Raw genomic sequence first — 15,424 nt, 5'->3', positions numbered from 1 at the left:
CAGATACTGAATGTAAAGGTTCACATACTTTTTCCACTCACAGATATGTAATATTGGATCATTTTCCTCAATAATTAAAAGACCAAGTATAATATTTTTGTCCCATTTGTTTAATTAGGTTCTCTTTATCTACTTTCATGACTTGTGTGAAAATCTGCCTCTAATTTTTCATCACACGTGTAATTTTAACAGTTCACAAGTTCAGTCATGTTCTCACCGCAATAACGGTCTCTTGCATCATCTTTGATTCGTTGTTTTAATCCACACTTAAATGCATTTACTGTGTTCATACCTGCCCATGGGTGTAAACTCACACTGAATAAATACTGCAAATGTAAATGTGCTCTTACACACACTAGGCCTGGCAGGTAAAATCTTACCATCACATCCCACTTGGCTGCTTATTTGAGCAGTGAACACAGCCAAACTCACAATAACAGCTTTCTGGATAATGTGTAAGCAAAACTGAATATGAATAAACAAACACCCACTCAATCAGACACACATAATTATATACATACGTACTATGTTGCAATAAAAATCTGCAACAAAGACGTGCAGTGAGCCAATCCTATACCTGAGTGTGTGAGGTGTATGTGGTGGTACTTGATGGGTAAGTAGTGGAGAAAGTGACACACAGTGAGATCATCAGGCTTGTTTAGCCTCTGTTAAACAGAAAATGCTGATTCCCAACCTCAAATAACAATATGTTTATACCATGTGAAAACAATTACACTAGTGCATCAGCTCAGATGATTGAGTTTGTTTTATTCTCCATGACTAACAGGAGAACTGGATGGCCGTTATATTCCTGCTTTCCCACAGCTGCCTGGAGAGGTCCTGAATTAATAGCAGCTTCTATCTGTGCATGTTGGTCTGTGTAAACGTACTCTCCGGGATATTATGTCTTCGACAGAGCTTATTTAGCTTTTCCAAAACTAAAGGAGAGTTGGATGTGCTTTATATTCTGTTATGGTATTGTGAGATTCATTCCTCCATTTAGGAATCCATTAAATAAAAGTATAATACCGAAGGCATAGGTAGGAAATGTAATCACTTTAGTATATCCATCTTTGTGTGTGTGTGTGTGTGTGTGTGTGTGTGTGTGTGTGTGTGTGAGAGAGAGAGAGAAAGTGAATAAAATGGAAGAAAAGAACTTACGGTCAGAGCTGAAGTCATCCACAAGAATAATTTCTTGTATCAGATGGGGTGGACTTCTGATAAGTACACTAAAGCAGACAGGGAGTGAGAGACATTGTGTGTGTGTGTGTGTGTGTGTGTGTATGCATGTGTTACAAATATACCTGAAAGTAACACCACTAACATGCTCTACTAGTACAAGACCTTATTCATTATAGGCTGTGTGAACCTAGGATTATTACCTTTTAATGGTGCGTAGGAGGGTGGAGCGAGCTTCATTGTGGAAGGTGATGATGATGCTGGTGGAGGGCAGGTCAGGGTCAAATGTCACTGAGGCACACCTGAAATGTAGGAAACATGTGATAATACACTGTCCTCCATGGAAGTACTTTATACTAACTGTACTTGAATTGTGTATATATGAATTATATATACACACATACATACAGACTGGCTACTTTAATAGGAACAGCTGTATACCTGCTTTATGCAGCTATCCAAATCAGGCTATGCCACATACACACACACACACACACACACACACACACACACACACACACACACACACACACACACACTATGGTGTCATTGTTTCCTCGGTGTCCCAGACACTCATTATATTTCTAGATCGTAATCATGCATTTTCATGTAATTGTTCTTTGAAATCTGCCTGTCCTTTTGCTTTAAGAATGAATGAGCTTGATAACCATGACCATTAATTTTAATCAGTCTGAATAAAAAGACTCTACACCAACATGCAACCAACTCTGGCTCTTGTGGGTTACAGAACCACAATTTTTCCAAGGTACAGAAATATGAAATATTAATGAATAAAACATACACCATGTTACTAACTATGTACTATACAGTATTCAAAGTATGTTAAGCTATTTAAAGTGGGGGGGCTGACACACACAAAAAGATTTGCATGTATTTTCCTGAATGGGACATATTGGCTAACTGTTTTCTAATCATTGGTATGTCCAGAGTTTGCTTTTATAACTGCGTTCAGCCTCGTTTGTATAATCTGGGTGGCGTTTGAATTGTCAGTTGAAATATATGCTTACCCTCTTTTACCCTCTTTTATCTGTTATAACATAACATCTTTTCTATTCAAGTCTGGAGACATTCATGGCAAAAATTCTATTTAAAATAGCTTTTTCAGATTACTTGTTTTTTGGTAGATAAGTTGCAAAATGAAGGTACATTTTTCTTCCCATAGAAAAACTATTCTGGATCCACACTTTTGCAATTAACAATAATTAGAATGTTTAAAATGTTTAGATAAAAATATTGACATTTTAGCTCAACACTATTCACAAAAACAACATTACTGAAAATATGTGCATGAGATTTGTGTGTATATGCTGCATTATATTTACTGTGCTTGAGAGATCAAGGTCTTGCCATTTAGACGTGTATGAGTGTGTGTGCGCGAGTGCATGTAGGTTACCTGTAGTGTCGTGTATCTCTGATGGCCCTTTCACTTCCCAGTCTGTCACTCTCCTGCAGGTTGAAAGCATGCTCTTTGTACGGATCCACTCCTGCTTTCAGCTGTTTACTGGCTAAATAGGCTCTCTCATCAAAGCTGCCCAACAACTGAGTCTGCTGCTCAGACCGTGGAGGATGGGTCACCTAAATTACACAGAGAGAGGGGGGGGGGATAGAGTGACAGAGAAAGGGAGAGAGACAAGGGGTGAGTACAAAAAAGGATTTTGAAAACAAGAGATATGGACAGAGGAGCAGAAAGCAATTCTTCCATTCATCACTCATCATTAAGTGAAGATGATATCTACGGCTACAGTCCAGTACTTTTTAAAATACTTTTGTAATACTCTCATGTCAACTTATTGGACCTCATGGACATGTCAAAGGCCATTCAAACACTATTAACTCGAGTATGGTTTGTTAGATGACTTCGTGTAGGTTAAAGAAATCGAGCAAACTGTACCTGGCACTCAGGAGGCACCAAAATGTAACAATGACTTTTTTCTTCCTTTTTTTAAAATAAAAAAACTGAAAGCTGTTTTTAAAAGTAAACAGGAGCAATAAAACATTTGGGATTTGATTTATTATATTCTCATCAGATTTTATTTAACCAGAAACACCATGCACATAACAGCTGAGATAATTATTCCAGATCTTCTCCTGGTCCTGCAAGTGGCCATTCATGTGGTATAGTTATTACTACGTCAATAACAATCTTGACAGGAAGTAAACTAGGACGTGTTAAACGCAGCAAGACTACATTTCCTATTTAAAAAATTATTCAAAAACATGAAATCCCAGCATCCCTTGCAAGATTGCTTTAAGTTTTACCCTTTATTAAAAAATGAATATCTGCATCATTAATAGGCAGAAGGAAGCTGCTGCAGAAGGAGCTAATTAACAGCACAAACTGTACGTGTAACCTGTGTGTGAATAATCTCTGTCTCGGGCATAAAAAACAAGTTTAAATTCAAAACTTCACATTTTCACAAGCACACTTACACAAGCTGTACCATATGGTGTGACACAAACCATGACGCAATTCTAAACAGGTCGTAATGCAGCTCATTAAGTCGAGGTAAATATCATGAATTAAAACACATCATTCATCGTGCTGGTGGCACTGCTTTTACAGTTGAAGTTATTGAACTGAATTATAATTATGTTGTATACGTTGACATTGTTTGACAATGTTAATGCACTCTGATGCTTTAGCAATAATAATTATATCAGTCTAGACACCATCTTATTTATATAAATGTGGGGAAAGATACTGAATGGGCCGGAATGAACGATAAGCTGCCAGATGAAAAGACGTGAAGGCAGCATGAATAAAAGGGTGTGTGCAAAAAGGCAAGAAAGAGTGATGGAGAAAAACAGAGAGGCAGCATTCTTCAGTTTGCTGTTATTAACGATCTGTCAGAAAAAAGCTTAACTTACATGCAAGTTTCCAAACTCTATGACCTCACTTTCCATTCCTGTGGAAAAAAAAAGTATTTGATACTTTTTTACTCATAATCTCCCATATTATAGATGAATAGACATTCAAGTGCTGGAAGAATCCCTGCATCTGATCTGCGCATCACTGAAACACACAAACAGTCCTTTTTCTGTCTTCTATCCTGATCCACATATGGTGTCTGATCTTTCTTCTACTGAGAAAGATGCTGAGAACAATGTCAATTCCAGCAAAACGCATCTGCACAGAGTGAAATGCACTGTGTCTCAACTATATTTGTACAAATTGCTAACCAGAAGGCCAACTGCAGTAATGTTCTAAATGTAGATTTTAATTTTTAATGTTCATGCAAATGTGATGGTGCATGTGTACAAAAATAGCCATAATGAGATGCATCTGCCCATACACATGTATCATCTGCGCTGCCAGATAATAGATGCACAATCAGACTGCAAGCGCTCACCATACTGACAACGTTCACTTAGATTAACTCAGGTAAAGAACACCTTGTCCTTTGAATTTCTGAGATGAGCGAGCGACATTAATTGTACGAGAGCTCTAAATGATAGAAAATGAATTGGTCCTGTGAGAACAGGAGCCACTATCAAGGCTAAACTGGTTTAAGATGGTCAAGAAGAGTATGGAGGTACATCAGATTTATCAAAACCTGAACCTGAATGTATAATGCCTGACAGAAAAAAAAAAAAAAGAAAAAAAAAAGGAAACTCAGGGGTGAATTCTTATTCCGCATTGAACCATCTAGTGAAAATACTCAGTAAACTAAAATCTTTTTATTTATTTCTTTATTTATTTATTTATTTATTTTCAAGCATTACAAAATTCAGATTCATGCTCTGGAGAAACTGATAAAAAACTCCATGTGTGAATCAATGTTGTGAATAAGCCACATTCTATAATGGAATATTACCAATGAAACCATTTGTAGCTCTGTAGGGCCAGATTTCATATAAAGTGTACTTAAATAGATTGTTCAATGCAATATAAATGACTGAGCCTATACGAAAAATACCAATCTAAACCTCTACAGCAAATCAAGCACAGCATGAGTGCTCTGGGTTCTAGACTCCTAGCTTCGGTCCATCATTCCACCTAAAATACACATCTTGATCCAAAAACCAGCTCCAAACCTTAGTTTAAGTCTAATCAGAGTAAATAAATTCAAATAAAGGATGCAATGCAGCACTATTAAATCAGCTCAAATGCAAATGATGCACTGACATGAGCTGTGGAAAGAGCAAACAGCTAATTAAGGAAAAAAAAATCATGTATGTGGATATGTTAAATATTAACAAATTAACAGACATATGAAAAACAATAATCTACTGAATAGTTATTAAGCATTAAGCGGATAAGGAGCCACAACAGTAACCAGTGTGACTCATAGTTTCCCCAACGCACAAGAGATACTATCCAAAATCAACACTCAACAAAGAGTCACAAGGCTAATAAAACATCTTATCAGATTAATTTGCACTGAAATGCAAATCATATTAATTGCTAGGGGGTGGGGGTGGGTATATTTAGAAAGAAAGAAGCTCTAACACAAGGACAAAATCCCACCCTACTGGCAAACACCCAACACAGTCCTGTTAACCAGAAGCCATAAACCAGACAGTGTATAAGCGTGTCCTTTAGAATAGAACAGCTGGTAAAGGACAGTAAGTAAAAGGCCATTTCATCTCATTTTAAGGCCAGTGCATGCAGTGCCAAATCTAAAAAGGCAGATCAAATATCAAAGCAGCAGGCTAAAGAGAGAGGAGGATGGTGTGCTACAAGTGCTCTTTTGGCTCTTGTGAACACAGATCTTATTAAACGAGATGACATGCTGATCTGGATCACAGCTCAGAATGAAGTCACATGGCAAGACCGGGTGATGCACAGCATGGACACTAATCATCAGGCAATGGCTATAATATATAATATATATATATTTAGGACATATGAAGCACTTCTGCAGTAAGGGTGTGATATTAACATCGGCATCTTGTATAATAGTAAAGCATTCAGCAATAGTATCACCATCAATCTTGTGTGAAACTAGTATTCATGAGGTTCATCATCAGAGATAACACGGTATGTGTAACATGTGATGTGTATATCTACATTGGTTTGATAAACTGCTTGAGGCTTAGACTGAAAATCTGATTAGAAAAATATTCCAGCAGATTCCATAACCAAGTAATTTCCCACTGCAGTGTTACGTGTCATTTCATGTAAAAACCTTGTCATTTACATGTGTCAATTTATCGGATGTTTTTATCTGACGTGAGTTACATTTGAGCTGAGAGGTTAAGGGTTAAGGACCCAGCAGATGCTTTCTGAACTTTGTGCTAAGTTCAGAACCTCACCCACTGAGCCAGCACTAACAATAACCTAACAAGTAAATAACCAATATACAAAAAATTGTGATACTGGGGTAGCATAGAATGCAATTGTTTACACCATTCTATCCCAGGTCAGAGCAAACATGTTTTAAACAGAACTAGAGGAAAAAAAGTAAGGAAAAGTTAGAGTGAGGCAAGCAAAATCGGGCAAGTAAATATTAGCTTTTAAAAGTGTCTATACACTTACCATCTACTTCCATAGGAACACCTGTACACCTGCTCATTTATGCAGTTATCCAGTCAGCAAATCATGTGGCAGCAGCACAATGCATTAAATCATGCAGATATAGGTCAAGATGTGGGCTTCTGATGTTGTAGCCCATCCACCTCAACGTTTTGTGCATGCTGAGATGCTTTTCTGCTCCACACGGCTGTAAAGAGTGATTATGTGGGTTACTATATCCTTCCTGGCAGATAGAACCAATCTGGCCTTTTTCCTGGCCTCTCTTATCAACAAGGCATTTCCACCTATAGAACTGTCACTCACTCAGTGTTATTCGCACCATTCTGTGTAAACTCTAGAGGCTGTTGTGTGTGAAAATCCCAGGAGATCAGCAGTTTCTGAAGTATTCAAGCCAGCCCATCTGGCACCAACATTCATGCCAGGGTTAAAGTCACAGAGATCACACTTTTTCTTCATTCTGATGTTCGATATGAAAATTAACTGACGATCTTGACCTGTATCTGCATGATTTAATGCATTGTGCTGCTGCCAGATGATTGGCTGACTGGATGACTGCATAAATGAGCATCTGTACAGATGTTCTTATTAAAGTGGACGAAGAGTGTATTTCAATACAGATCAAAAGGTAAACACACATAAGCATATGCTTGACTAATAGATTTTCTTTGTCATGCTGAGACACAAGTCCCAATGGCATCCAGTTTATGGTGTGGTGAGAGAGCTGCTCTGTTGCTATGGAGCTCAAGGATGTGGCAGTGAGACAGGATTCAGTACAAATTTCTCTTACTCCCTCTGTTTCCCTTTCACACATAGACATAGCAACCATCTCCATTTAAACTATTGATTTCTCTTGGCAGAGATTAAATCAAATTCACAGAAGATTTTCTGAATGAGATATTCCAGTCCAAGCCTGGTCTACCTATGCGTGTATTCTTTTATCTGTTGGAAGATTTCCTGACATAGTTTATTAAAACAAGTTCCAGGCACTTTTTCAGGAGACATCGTGGTACTATATTTCTGCATGTGCTACGAATGAATTTCCTGAAACAAGGCATCATTAACATTAAATACAGACCTGTACTCATTTTGTCACTTTTAGGGAAAAACCTATATAACTATTTGCTCGCTGTTCATCTGGGTTTAAGATAAGGTCAGTGTGCAAACATTTTTTTTTTTTGGTGAACTGTTTATTCTTCTCCACCTGATGAATTTGGCATCCAACTGTCAAGCGCAGAATAAACCACGGTTGTGGTTCTGTAGCCCACACACATCTTTGCTCCTAGAATATCTAAACCAAGGATGAGGCTTCATCTTGGACCACGTGTCACTCAACACTTCGGCTCCATCCAAAACTGTAGACCACTGTTCTAATAGTAAACTATAATAGTAGCTTATTAGCAACCACACATCAATCAGGTTGGCCTTTATACATAGTCGCATAGTGCTGTAATAGGCTAGGTCAAAATGAGTGGGGGCCAGGTGGTGTGTAATTTTAAATTTCAATTCTGTTCACTTAGCTAGTATACAGTTTCCTGTATCAAATTAATTCCACGGTCTATATTCAGACTGCAGCCATATTCTGAATACGATGTTTATATACAGGCATCGGAATATTCCTGTATATATGGTTGATGTAAGTATGCCTGAGTTGCCATTCCTAAATACCTAGCCTGCAGCTAAGCATCTGTTAGCACCCACAATTCCTTGCAAACTGAGCATGTGCATCTATCTCCTTTCAGTGGATTTCCTGAATGAGGTGTTTACATGCAACAAATTTCCGATTAATATAGTCAAATTCCAGGGGTGGGAATCAGAATTCAGGGAATCTGATTCCAACCGCTAAGATTCGAAATTAAGATTCGAGTATCTTAATCTGAATCGGGCAATTGGATTTTGGTGTACATGACTCAATACTAATTAGAATATTGCCAAATTTCCGATTCATATCGGAATATTGATGTGCATGTAAACGTAGTCATTGTCGAGCGGAATCTCTCATTGACAAATGATTTTAGTCATGCACCAATCCCCACCGTTTACCATTTTCAATACACACCGATATCACGTACTGATCCACTTCTGACATCCTGACAGTAACCAAGCCAACACTCTACAAGCATCAAGTTATGCAAAACATTAGAAGTGCAACATCAGCAGGCTGTAAGACAAGTTGTGTTGTATGTTTTATGCAAGATCTGTGTCGTGTCAGTCAACATCACACACGCTCATGACATGAATATTTTAGTGGGTTGGTCGAACCTGATTCAACGGATCCAGCCAGTATTAGCCCTGATACAGCTACTCAGTATCAGATCCATATATACCAAGCCATTTTAATTTTTCAACTGCTTGTTAAAAATTGTTGAGCTATGCGCTGGAGATGAATGTGTCCTGTAGAAGTGCACACCTCTGGTCTAGTGTAGCCGGACGCCTGCAGGTTGGCGACTCCTCTCCTCTATCACACCTAATATAACTACAACCAGATTCAGTGCTGGGAAATCACCATACATGAGCAGAGCCCAGAGGAACATTTCTAGCACCATGGCTGCAGCTGTGCACCCCTGATCCATCTCCACAACAGCAATGGACACTACCCCCAAATTCACATCTAGCTGCGATGGAGAAAAGGACAGCAGTGTTCAGCACTTGAACCTGCATCTTTACACAAACCTCATCATCATTTAACACTAAAATAGGGATTTATACATTTGCAACCTATACAACGTTTTAATAGTATGAGCAACATCCATCCACACATGCATGAGTGAAGCTGGAGCTTTATGTATTGTCACTAACATTGTGATCAAGATGCAACACACACACACACACACACACACACACACACACACACACACACACTGCAGCTCCCAGCTTAATTAAAGCAATGCGGTAAAGTAAAGCCCTGCCACTGTCCACTCGTCCCTTACTATAAGCGGAAGAGTCCTGTCCTCTCGCCGGATGTCCACTCGTCCCGAGGCGGCGGGTTTCGGCCCGCGGCTTTTGGCGCCCACGGCGCGCGCCTGAGACGCTGAAGAAGGGCTCGCGCGCGGCTTGTTGTCCTGCCACAGGTAATAAAAGGTGCCCAGGATCCAAGCGACGGTCAGGATGGCGATGGCGTTGGCCCTAATCCTGCGCATGATGAGTGTCCATAAGGAGCAGGGCTTTCGGAGCTTCAGCACGTTACGGTGCGTGTCGGCTCCGTTCCTGATGAAGCGCTTCTTCTTATTATTATAAGGGCTGAAGTGCGGAGATGCCTCGCGCAGCCCAGAGCTTCCCAGCCTGACTGCCCTGTGGAAACTGCCGCGCGGTCCTAGCGCCGAATGATCCAATGCGTTTGTGTTTGCTCAAGCACTCTCGTCTGTTTCTTCCCCACAAAGCGATGATCAGCTAAATACACAATGGCTACGTCCCAAACCGCAGAATAACAGTACTGGTGGCAGAAGGCTTCATAAGACTTCTATAACGATTGAATTTAATCATGAATCAATCAATTGTTGTGTAAAACAGTTTCATATTTTTAAACTAACCTGGCTAGCAAGGTGGTTTGTCTGTAACTCTGATACTCCTTTTAAAACTAGTCCTAATTCATGCTCATCATTTGCCATTAACTGTATGTAGGCCCAGAATCTGAACAAAGTTGGTCAGTTGAAGACTATACATCAAATCATGTTGTATCGTATCATAACAGATTCAGCAGTATCATTACACACGGAATCGTTACCTGATGAATCGTATCACTTCGAAGCCTGAGGTTTACATTCCTAATATTGACACCATTTATTCTGGGTTTTGAACGTGCAAATTGTTTTCATGCTGTGATGTTTAGACATAGTATTTAAAATGCTTGTGTGAGGCTTAAAACATAGAAACGTTGCTTGAAAATCAAGAGGTACAGTATGGCCAAGTGTTTGTGGACACCTGACCATCGTACCCTAATCTGCCCATGAAGACCCCCTTCCAAAACCATGGGCATTAATATGGACTTGGTCTCCCCTTTGCTGTTATAAGAGTCTTCAATCTTTTGGGAAGGCTTTCCGTTAGACTTTGCACTGGGGCTGTGGGGATTTATGCCCATTCAGCCACAAGATCATTACTGAGGGAAGGCATTGATGTCGGGCGAGGAAAACTGGGGTTCAGTTGGAGTTCCAGTTCATCCAAAAGGTGTTAAGTGGGGTTTTGAAGTCAGGGCTCTATGCAGGCCACTTGAGTTCTTCCACTCCAACCTTAGCAAACCATGTCTTTATGGAGCTGACTTTGTGCACAAGGGCAAGCTCAGGATCAGGATTTCATATTCCAGAGTATTATATTATTTGTTCATGGGTATGTAAAGAAGATGTAATTTACTTACTAAAGCAATTTTATTCCTTTCCTCTTGAGTCACTGAGCTGTATAACCATCTGGATAATAATTTCTTAACATATCACCTTTTATTTAAAAAATTGTGATGTAAACATATATACAATCTGTATAACTCCTGCTATTTTGTACCAGTTACATTGATCTTGGTTAGTAGAGAACGAGAAGAGAACCTATTAACATAAAGTGGTTAATAATAAATTATTGGTGGTAATTTATCATGTTATATAATTTAGCATGTTCATATTCATCTTTCACGCATAGTACCAGGAGATTGTATATGTAGCTGTGCATTCACATGAGGCACTGCTGAGGTTGGAGCAGCCCCCGCATTGGGGAAAGGCTTCTTTGAAATTGAAACTAACTTTGTTCTGTTAGTTAGTGAAATAACTCAGCAATTCAAGAGGGCTTTCTTTTGGACTTATTTTTGTTCAGATGAGATCATTCCAATGACAAAGACTTTAATACCTCATAGATGTTTCAGCAGCTCCAGCACAAACTAAATATGCCAATGAAAGTTAAACACTGACAGCATGGTATAAATGATAGGTTGAATCAGAATAAATTCTGTTTAATCCAAGATGTGTTTTAGACATGAGAGAATTAGATTCAGTCCTAAGCATATTCTGACTGACTCCAAAAAGAAAATGAGCTACTTTAAGAGTGGCCTAAGAGACAACTTTTGGCACCTTTGTCTCATGAGTGGCACTTGCCTGCTGTATTTACACAGTAAACATCCTTCCATTGAAGCCTAAAAGTTGCGTCACCACATGGTGAATTTCAGCCAGATGCTTAGCAAACAAAGCTCAAGATAGATAGATAGATAGATAGACAGACAGACAGACAGACACAGTACAACACCTTTTGAGCAGTTGAGGGTTAATGGCCTTGCCTTAGAGCCTAACGGTAGCAACTTGGCAGGGCTAGGATGTGACCTTTCAGCCTGCTGACCTTCTGATCAGTAGCCCAGACCTTTAAAGCTGCAGTACTGAACTTCGTACTGAAGTTCGGCACTGTTCCTCTGCGCGGATGAATCTGATGGTTTGAGGTATTCATCTGGGTTGTATATCAGCACCAATACTTTACAACAGAGGTGGCGGCAAATACAGTTTTCTTGGAGTAGAGGTGAATTGCTCTCTCTCTCTCTCATAGCTAGCAGAAAATAAGTGCAATTTACCACACTGACTATAGCAAAAAACAACAACAACAACAACAACAACATAGGAAACTCGATACCTAGCTGAACCAAGCGAACAAGTGTGCTAATGTTAGTTAGCTACCTAGTGAGCCACTGAAATGTCTTACCTGTTCAGCATAAAAAAGCTAGCTCTGCATCAGTCTTCAATCCCTTAAGATCTTGGGGTTGTCACCACCTCTCAAAAGCCATGCCGATATTTTTTCTCATTTTAATACGGGCTCTGTCACTTTCCCTTTTTCCTTACAGCCTCTCTGCAGATCAAAGTGTCTTGGTTTTGACAACAGCTGATTCCTCAGATGTAAACAATGCTTGTGTTTAGAACTACCCAGATTAAAAACAGCCATCGAGACGACAAGTTTAAATTCTGAGCAATTCTTGTAAGGACAAGCTACAAACCACCATCCTCAGCACCCACACACGCGATATAGTAGCCGGCTCTTCTTCTTTCTGTTTACGGACGTGACATAACCACGCAAAGGTGTGCTGACATCAAAGGCCACGAAAATGACATCAAACTAATCTTTCCCACAAAATCAGACCCGACAGATCAAATCATAAATCATTGTTATAAGCTTACGGTTGCAAATAGGGGTAAGGTAAGGATATAATTTTGAACACTGATTTTTATGTACTTGCTCAATTATTTATTTTTGTAAATTTTTAACCAATTTAACTGCTTTAACTGCTGAATTACCAATACTCAACACCATCATATTCATAGCTAGAGTGTAATACTAGCAGTAATATTACATAAATAATCAATACATTAATACTCAATGTGTTCAGCAATGAGGTGAACGTTCTGTTGACTTTTAAGATATATTCATAAATATACTGTTTAGTCATATAATATTCCACCCATCCATTTTCTGTACAACTTACCAAACACAGGGTAGTATGGAGCCTGGAGCCTATCCCAGGGGACTCGAGTCACAAGGTGGGGGACACCCTGGACGGGGTGCCAACCCACTGCAGGGCATAGTCATATAAAATTGATATTTTATATTTTATTCATGTTCCACAGAAACTGTATCTTGTAATATCATGAGTTGTTTCATAATTACTATACTGAATCATACAGTCCTATCCTTAATAATTCCAGGTTCTTTTAGCATGCACATTACATTACACATGCATTTCTAAATGCTTACAAAAGAAGGTCAAGTCGTCTCTTATTGAAAGCCATATAATTACAATGAAGAAGCGATGTGCAGGATACAGGAAGAGATAATGTTCAGGTGTCAACAGGCACACCATCTTTGAGTCACATTTTTATGGACTGACCTTATAGAAAAAGAAATGGTCATGATAGACACTGACAGAGAGTGAGTGTCTGGAATTTTACAATTCTTAACACCACCCTGCTACTCGTGTTGACATTTCTCTTAAACCAAGGCCTTTCCTGAGCCTCAAACATGTACCATATCAAACAAACTGTACCATATCACACCAGCCCCTAATCCCTCAGCAAACCACTCCTGATATTTCAGACTCTGCTTTAAAAAAAAAAAAAGAAAGAAAAGAAAAGAAAAAAAGCAGGAAGCAAAGACAAACACTTTACACATATCTCTCACTTTTTTTTCTTTTTCTTCTTTGGCTTTCACAGATAAATTACATACTTCCATGGAAATCTACAGTGGAAACACCCAGTCTCTGTACAGTGGACAGTGAACATCTGTACTGTTGCATGCGAAATGGTCTAAATTCTTACTGCCTCACTGTTCAAAACATTTATTATTTGATTTCAAAATAGCACTTTTGTTAATTGTTTTTGAATTTCAGTCATAATTGATACAGCCATACTTGAAAATGATGGCAAATTTCAGAATGACACAATCAAGTGGAGGCAATTTTTAAAATATCTTTTTTTTTCAAACTTGGTGGTGGTTTGTATAGGAACCACAGGCTTTGTGGTTTGAAAAGGAAACTGAAGTGAAGGATGGCTGGGCCTGTACAAAAAGGTCATTGTGAGTCTCAGCAGTCTTGTACGACCCTCTTGGGGGTTTTGGGTAGCCAAAGGAAGAGTGAAGACTGACTAAACATACACCATCTATAAATGACAGTGAAGGACATACTTAATGTGCTAACATCCACTGCAGCCTGCAGTCAATGAACAGTAGATCTGATGACATGCACAATGGCATTTATAGCTGTAAAGCTTCTGCTGGTGTACTTGAGGATGACTTAGAGTCATTGATGGCTAGTTGTGATATTAGAACTGAGGGCTAGAAAAATATCTATCAGTAGCTTGGCAATGAAACTATTTGGCTTGTACAATGCATTATATCACAACATCTCATTGCTGGAATAGTAGGAATAATGTCGTGGAGATTATTACACACACATGCACACAGGCTGAAAAATATCAGCCCAAATGGAAATCAAATCTAATGGGCATTTCACTCTGTGTAATCAGCTGACATGCCTGTCACTGACAGGCTGCATGAGTCTACAGTCTAAACAGGCTAGAACAAATTCAGTCCCAGGGTCACTTCTTCACACCATTCTGTGTGTTTGTCTTGGAGTTTGGTTCCACAGAGATCCATTTTTGGGATTGTGAAGCCTAGCCCAGATATCATATTATATCAGCCGTTGCTGCATGGAATCCTAGGCTGGTTTTAATATTATGATGTTATATGCAAACAGTTTGAAAATTTGTTAGAAGACAATAGATAAACCTAAAAATTAGCAACATAGTATCACTCGTTTCCACTACAGTATTTATAAAGGCTGCTTTGCACTGTGCAATAACTGTACTGTTATAAGTTTTGTACATTTATTACATGTCTCACTGCACAAGATTTGGTAATAAAATCTGTGATAAGAATCTTACAGTGTACAGCAGCCTTTAGGTTAAGACCAGATTACCAGATTCCAAATGGACAAACCCAATGAAACTATTAGGTCTACTTTGAAAAAAAAAAAAAAAAGAAGAAGCATAAAACTACTCAGCATCTGAAAGTATGGAGAAACAAGAACATGCATAAAGGACAAGCACTGAGGAAAAAAAAATTAAAAACGAACTGGTTAAATACTTTTCTGGGTAAATGTTTCATGCAGCAAGCAGTGTGTTTCCTCATGAAATTAATGCATGAAATAATGTACACACTGCAAAATCTGACATCTTACAAAGTGAAATATCTTAAATATATTCAAATGTATTATTTCCTATTACAATAAGATTACAATAAACC

The 15,424-nt window shown here is 38.8% G+C and overlaps 1 protein-coding gene across 1 annotated transcript in view; it reads right to left on the bottom strand.

Moving 5' to 3' along the window:
* The window catches only part of galnt16 (UDP-N-acetyl-alpha-D-galactosamine:polypeptide N-acetylgalactosaminyltransferase 16), a 32,414-nt gene extending 22,449 nt beyond the window's left edge, over positions 1-9,965 (bottom strand). The window contains exons 1-4 of the mRNA XM_017477238.3: positions 9,604-9,965; positions 2,594-2,775; positions 1,383-1,481; positions 1,162-1,229 (exon numbers count right to left, since the gene is read on the bottom strand). Of these exons, the coding sequence (XP_017332727.2) occupies positions 1,162-1,229; positions 1,383-1,481; positions 2,594-2,775; positions 9,604-9,813 (559 nt within the window). The 5' untranslated portion in view covers positions 9,814-9,965. The remainder of the gene's footprint in view (positions 1-1,161; positions 1,230-1,382; positions 1,482-2,593; positions 2,776-9,603) is intronic.
* Between the last annotated feature and the right edge of the window lie 5,459 nt (positions 9,966-15,424).

The sequence above is a fragment of the Ictalurus punctatus genome, chromosome 9 (assembly GCF_001660625.3).
Source record: "Ictalurus punctatus breed USDA103 chromosome 9, Coco_2.0, whole genome shotgun sequence".
NCBI classification, from domain to species: domain Eukaryota; kingdom Metazoa; phylum Chordata; class Actinopteri; order Siluriformes; family Ictaluridae; genus Ictalurus; species Ictalurus punctatus.
Note: the sequence above shows the minus strand (reverse complement) of the source record. Positions and strands in the feature narration are given on the sequence as shown.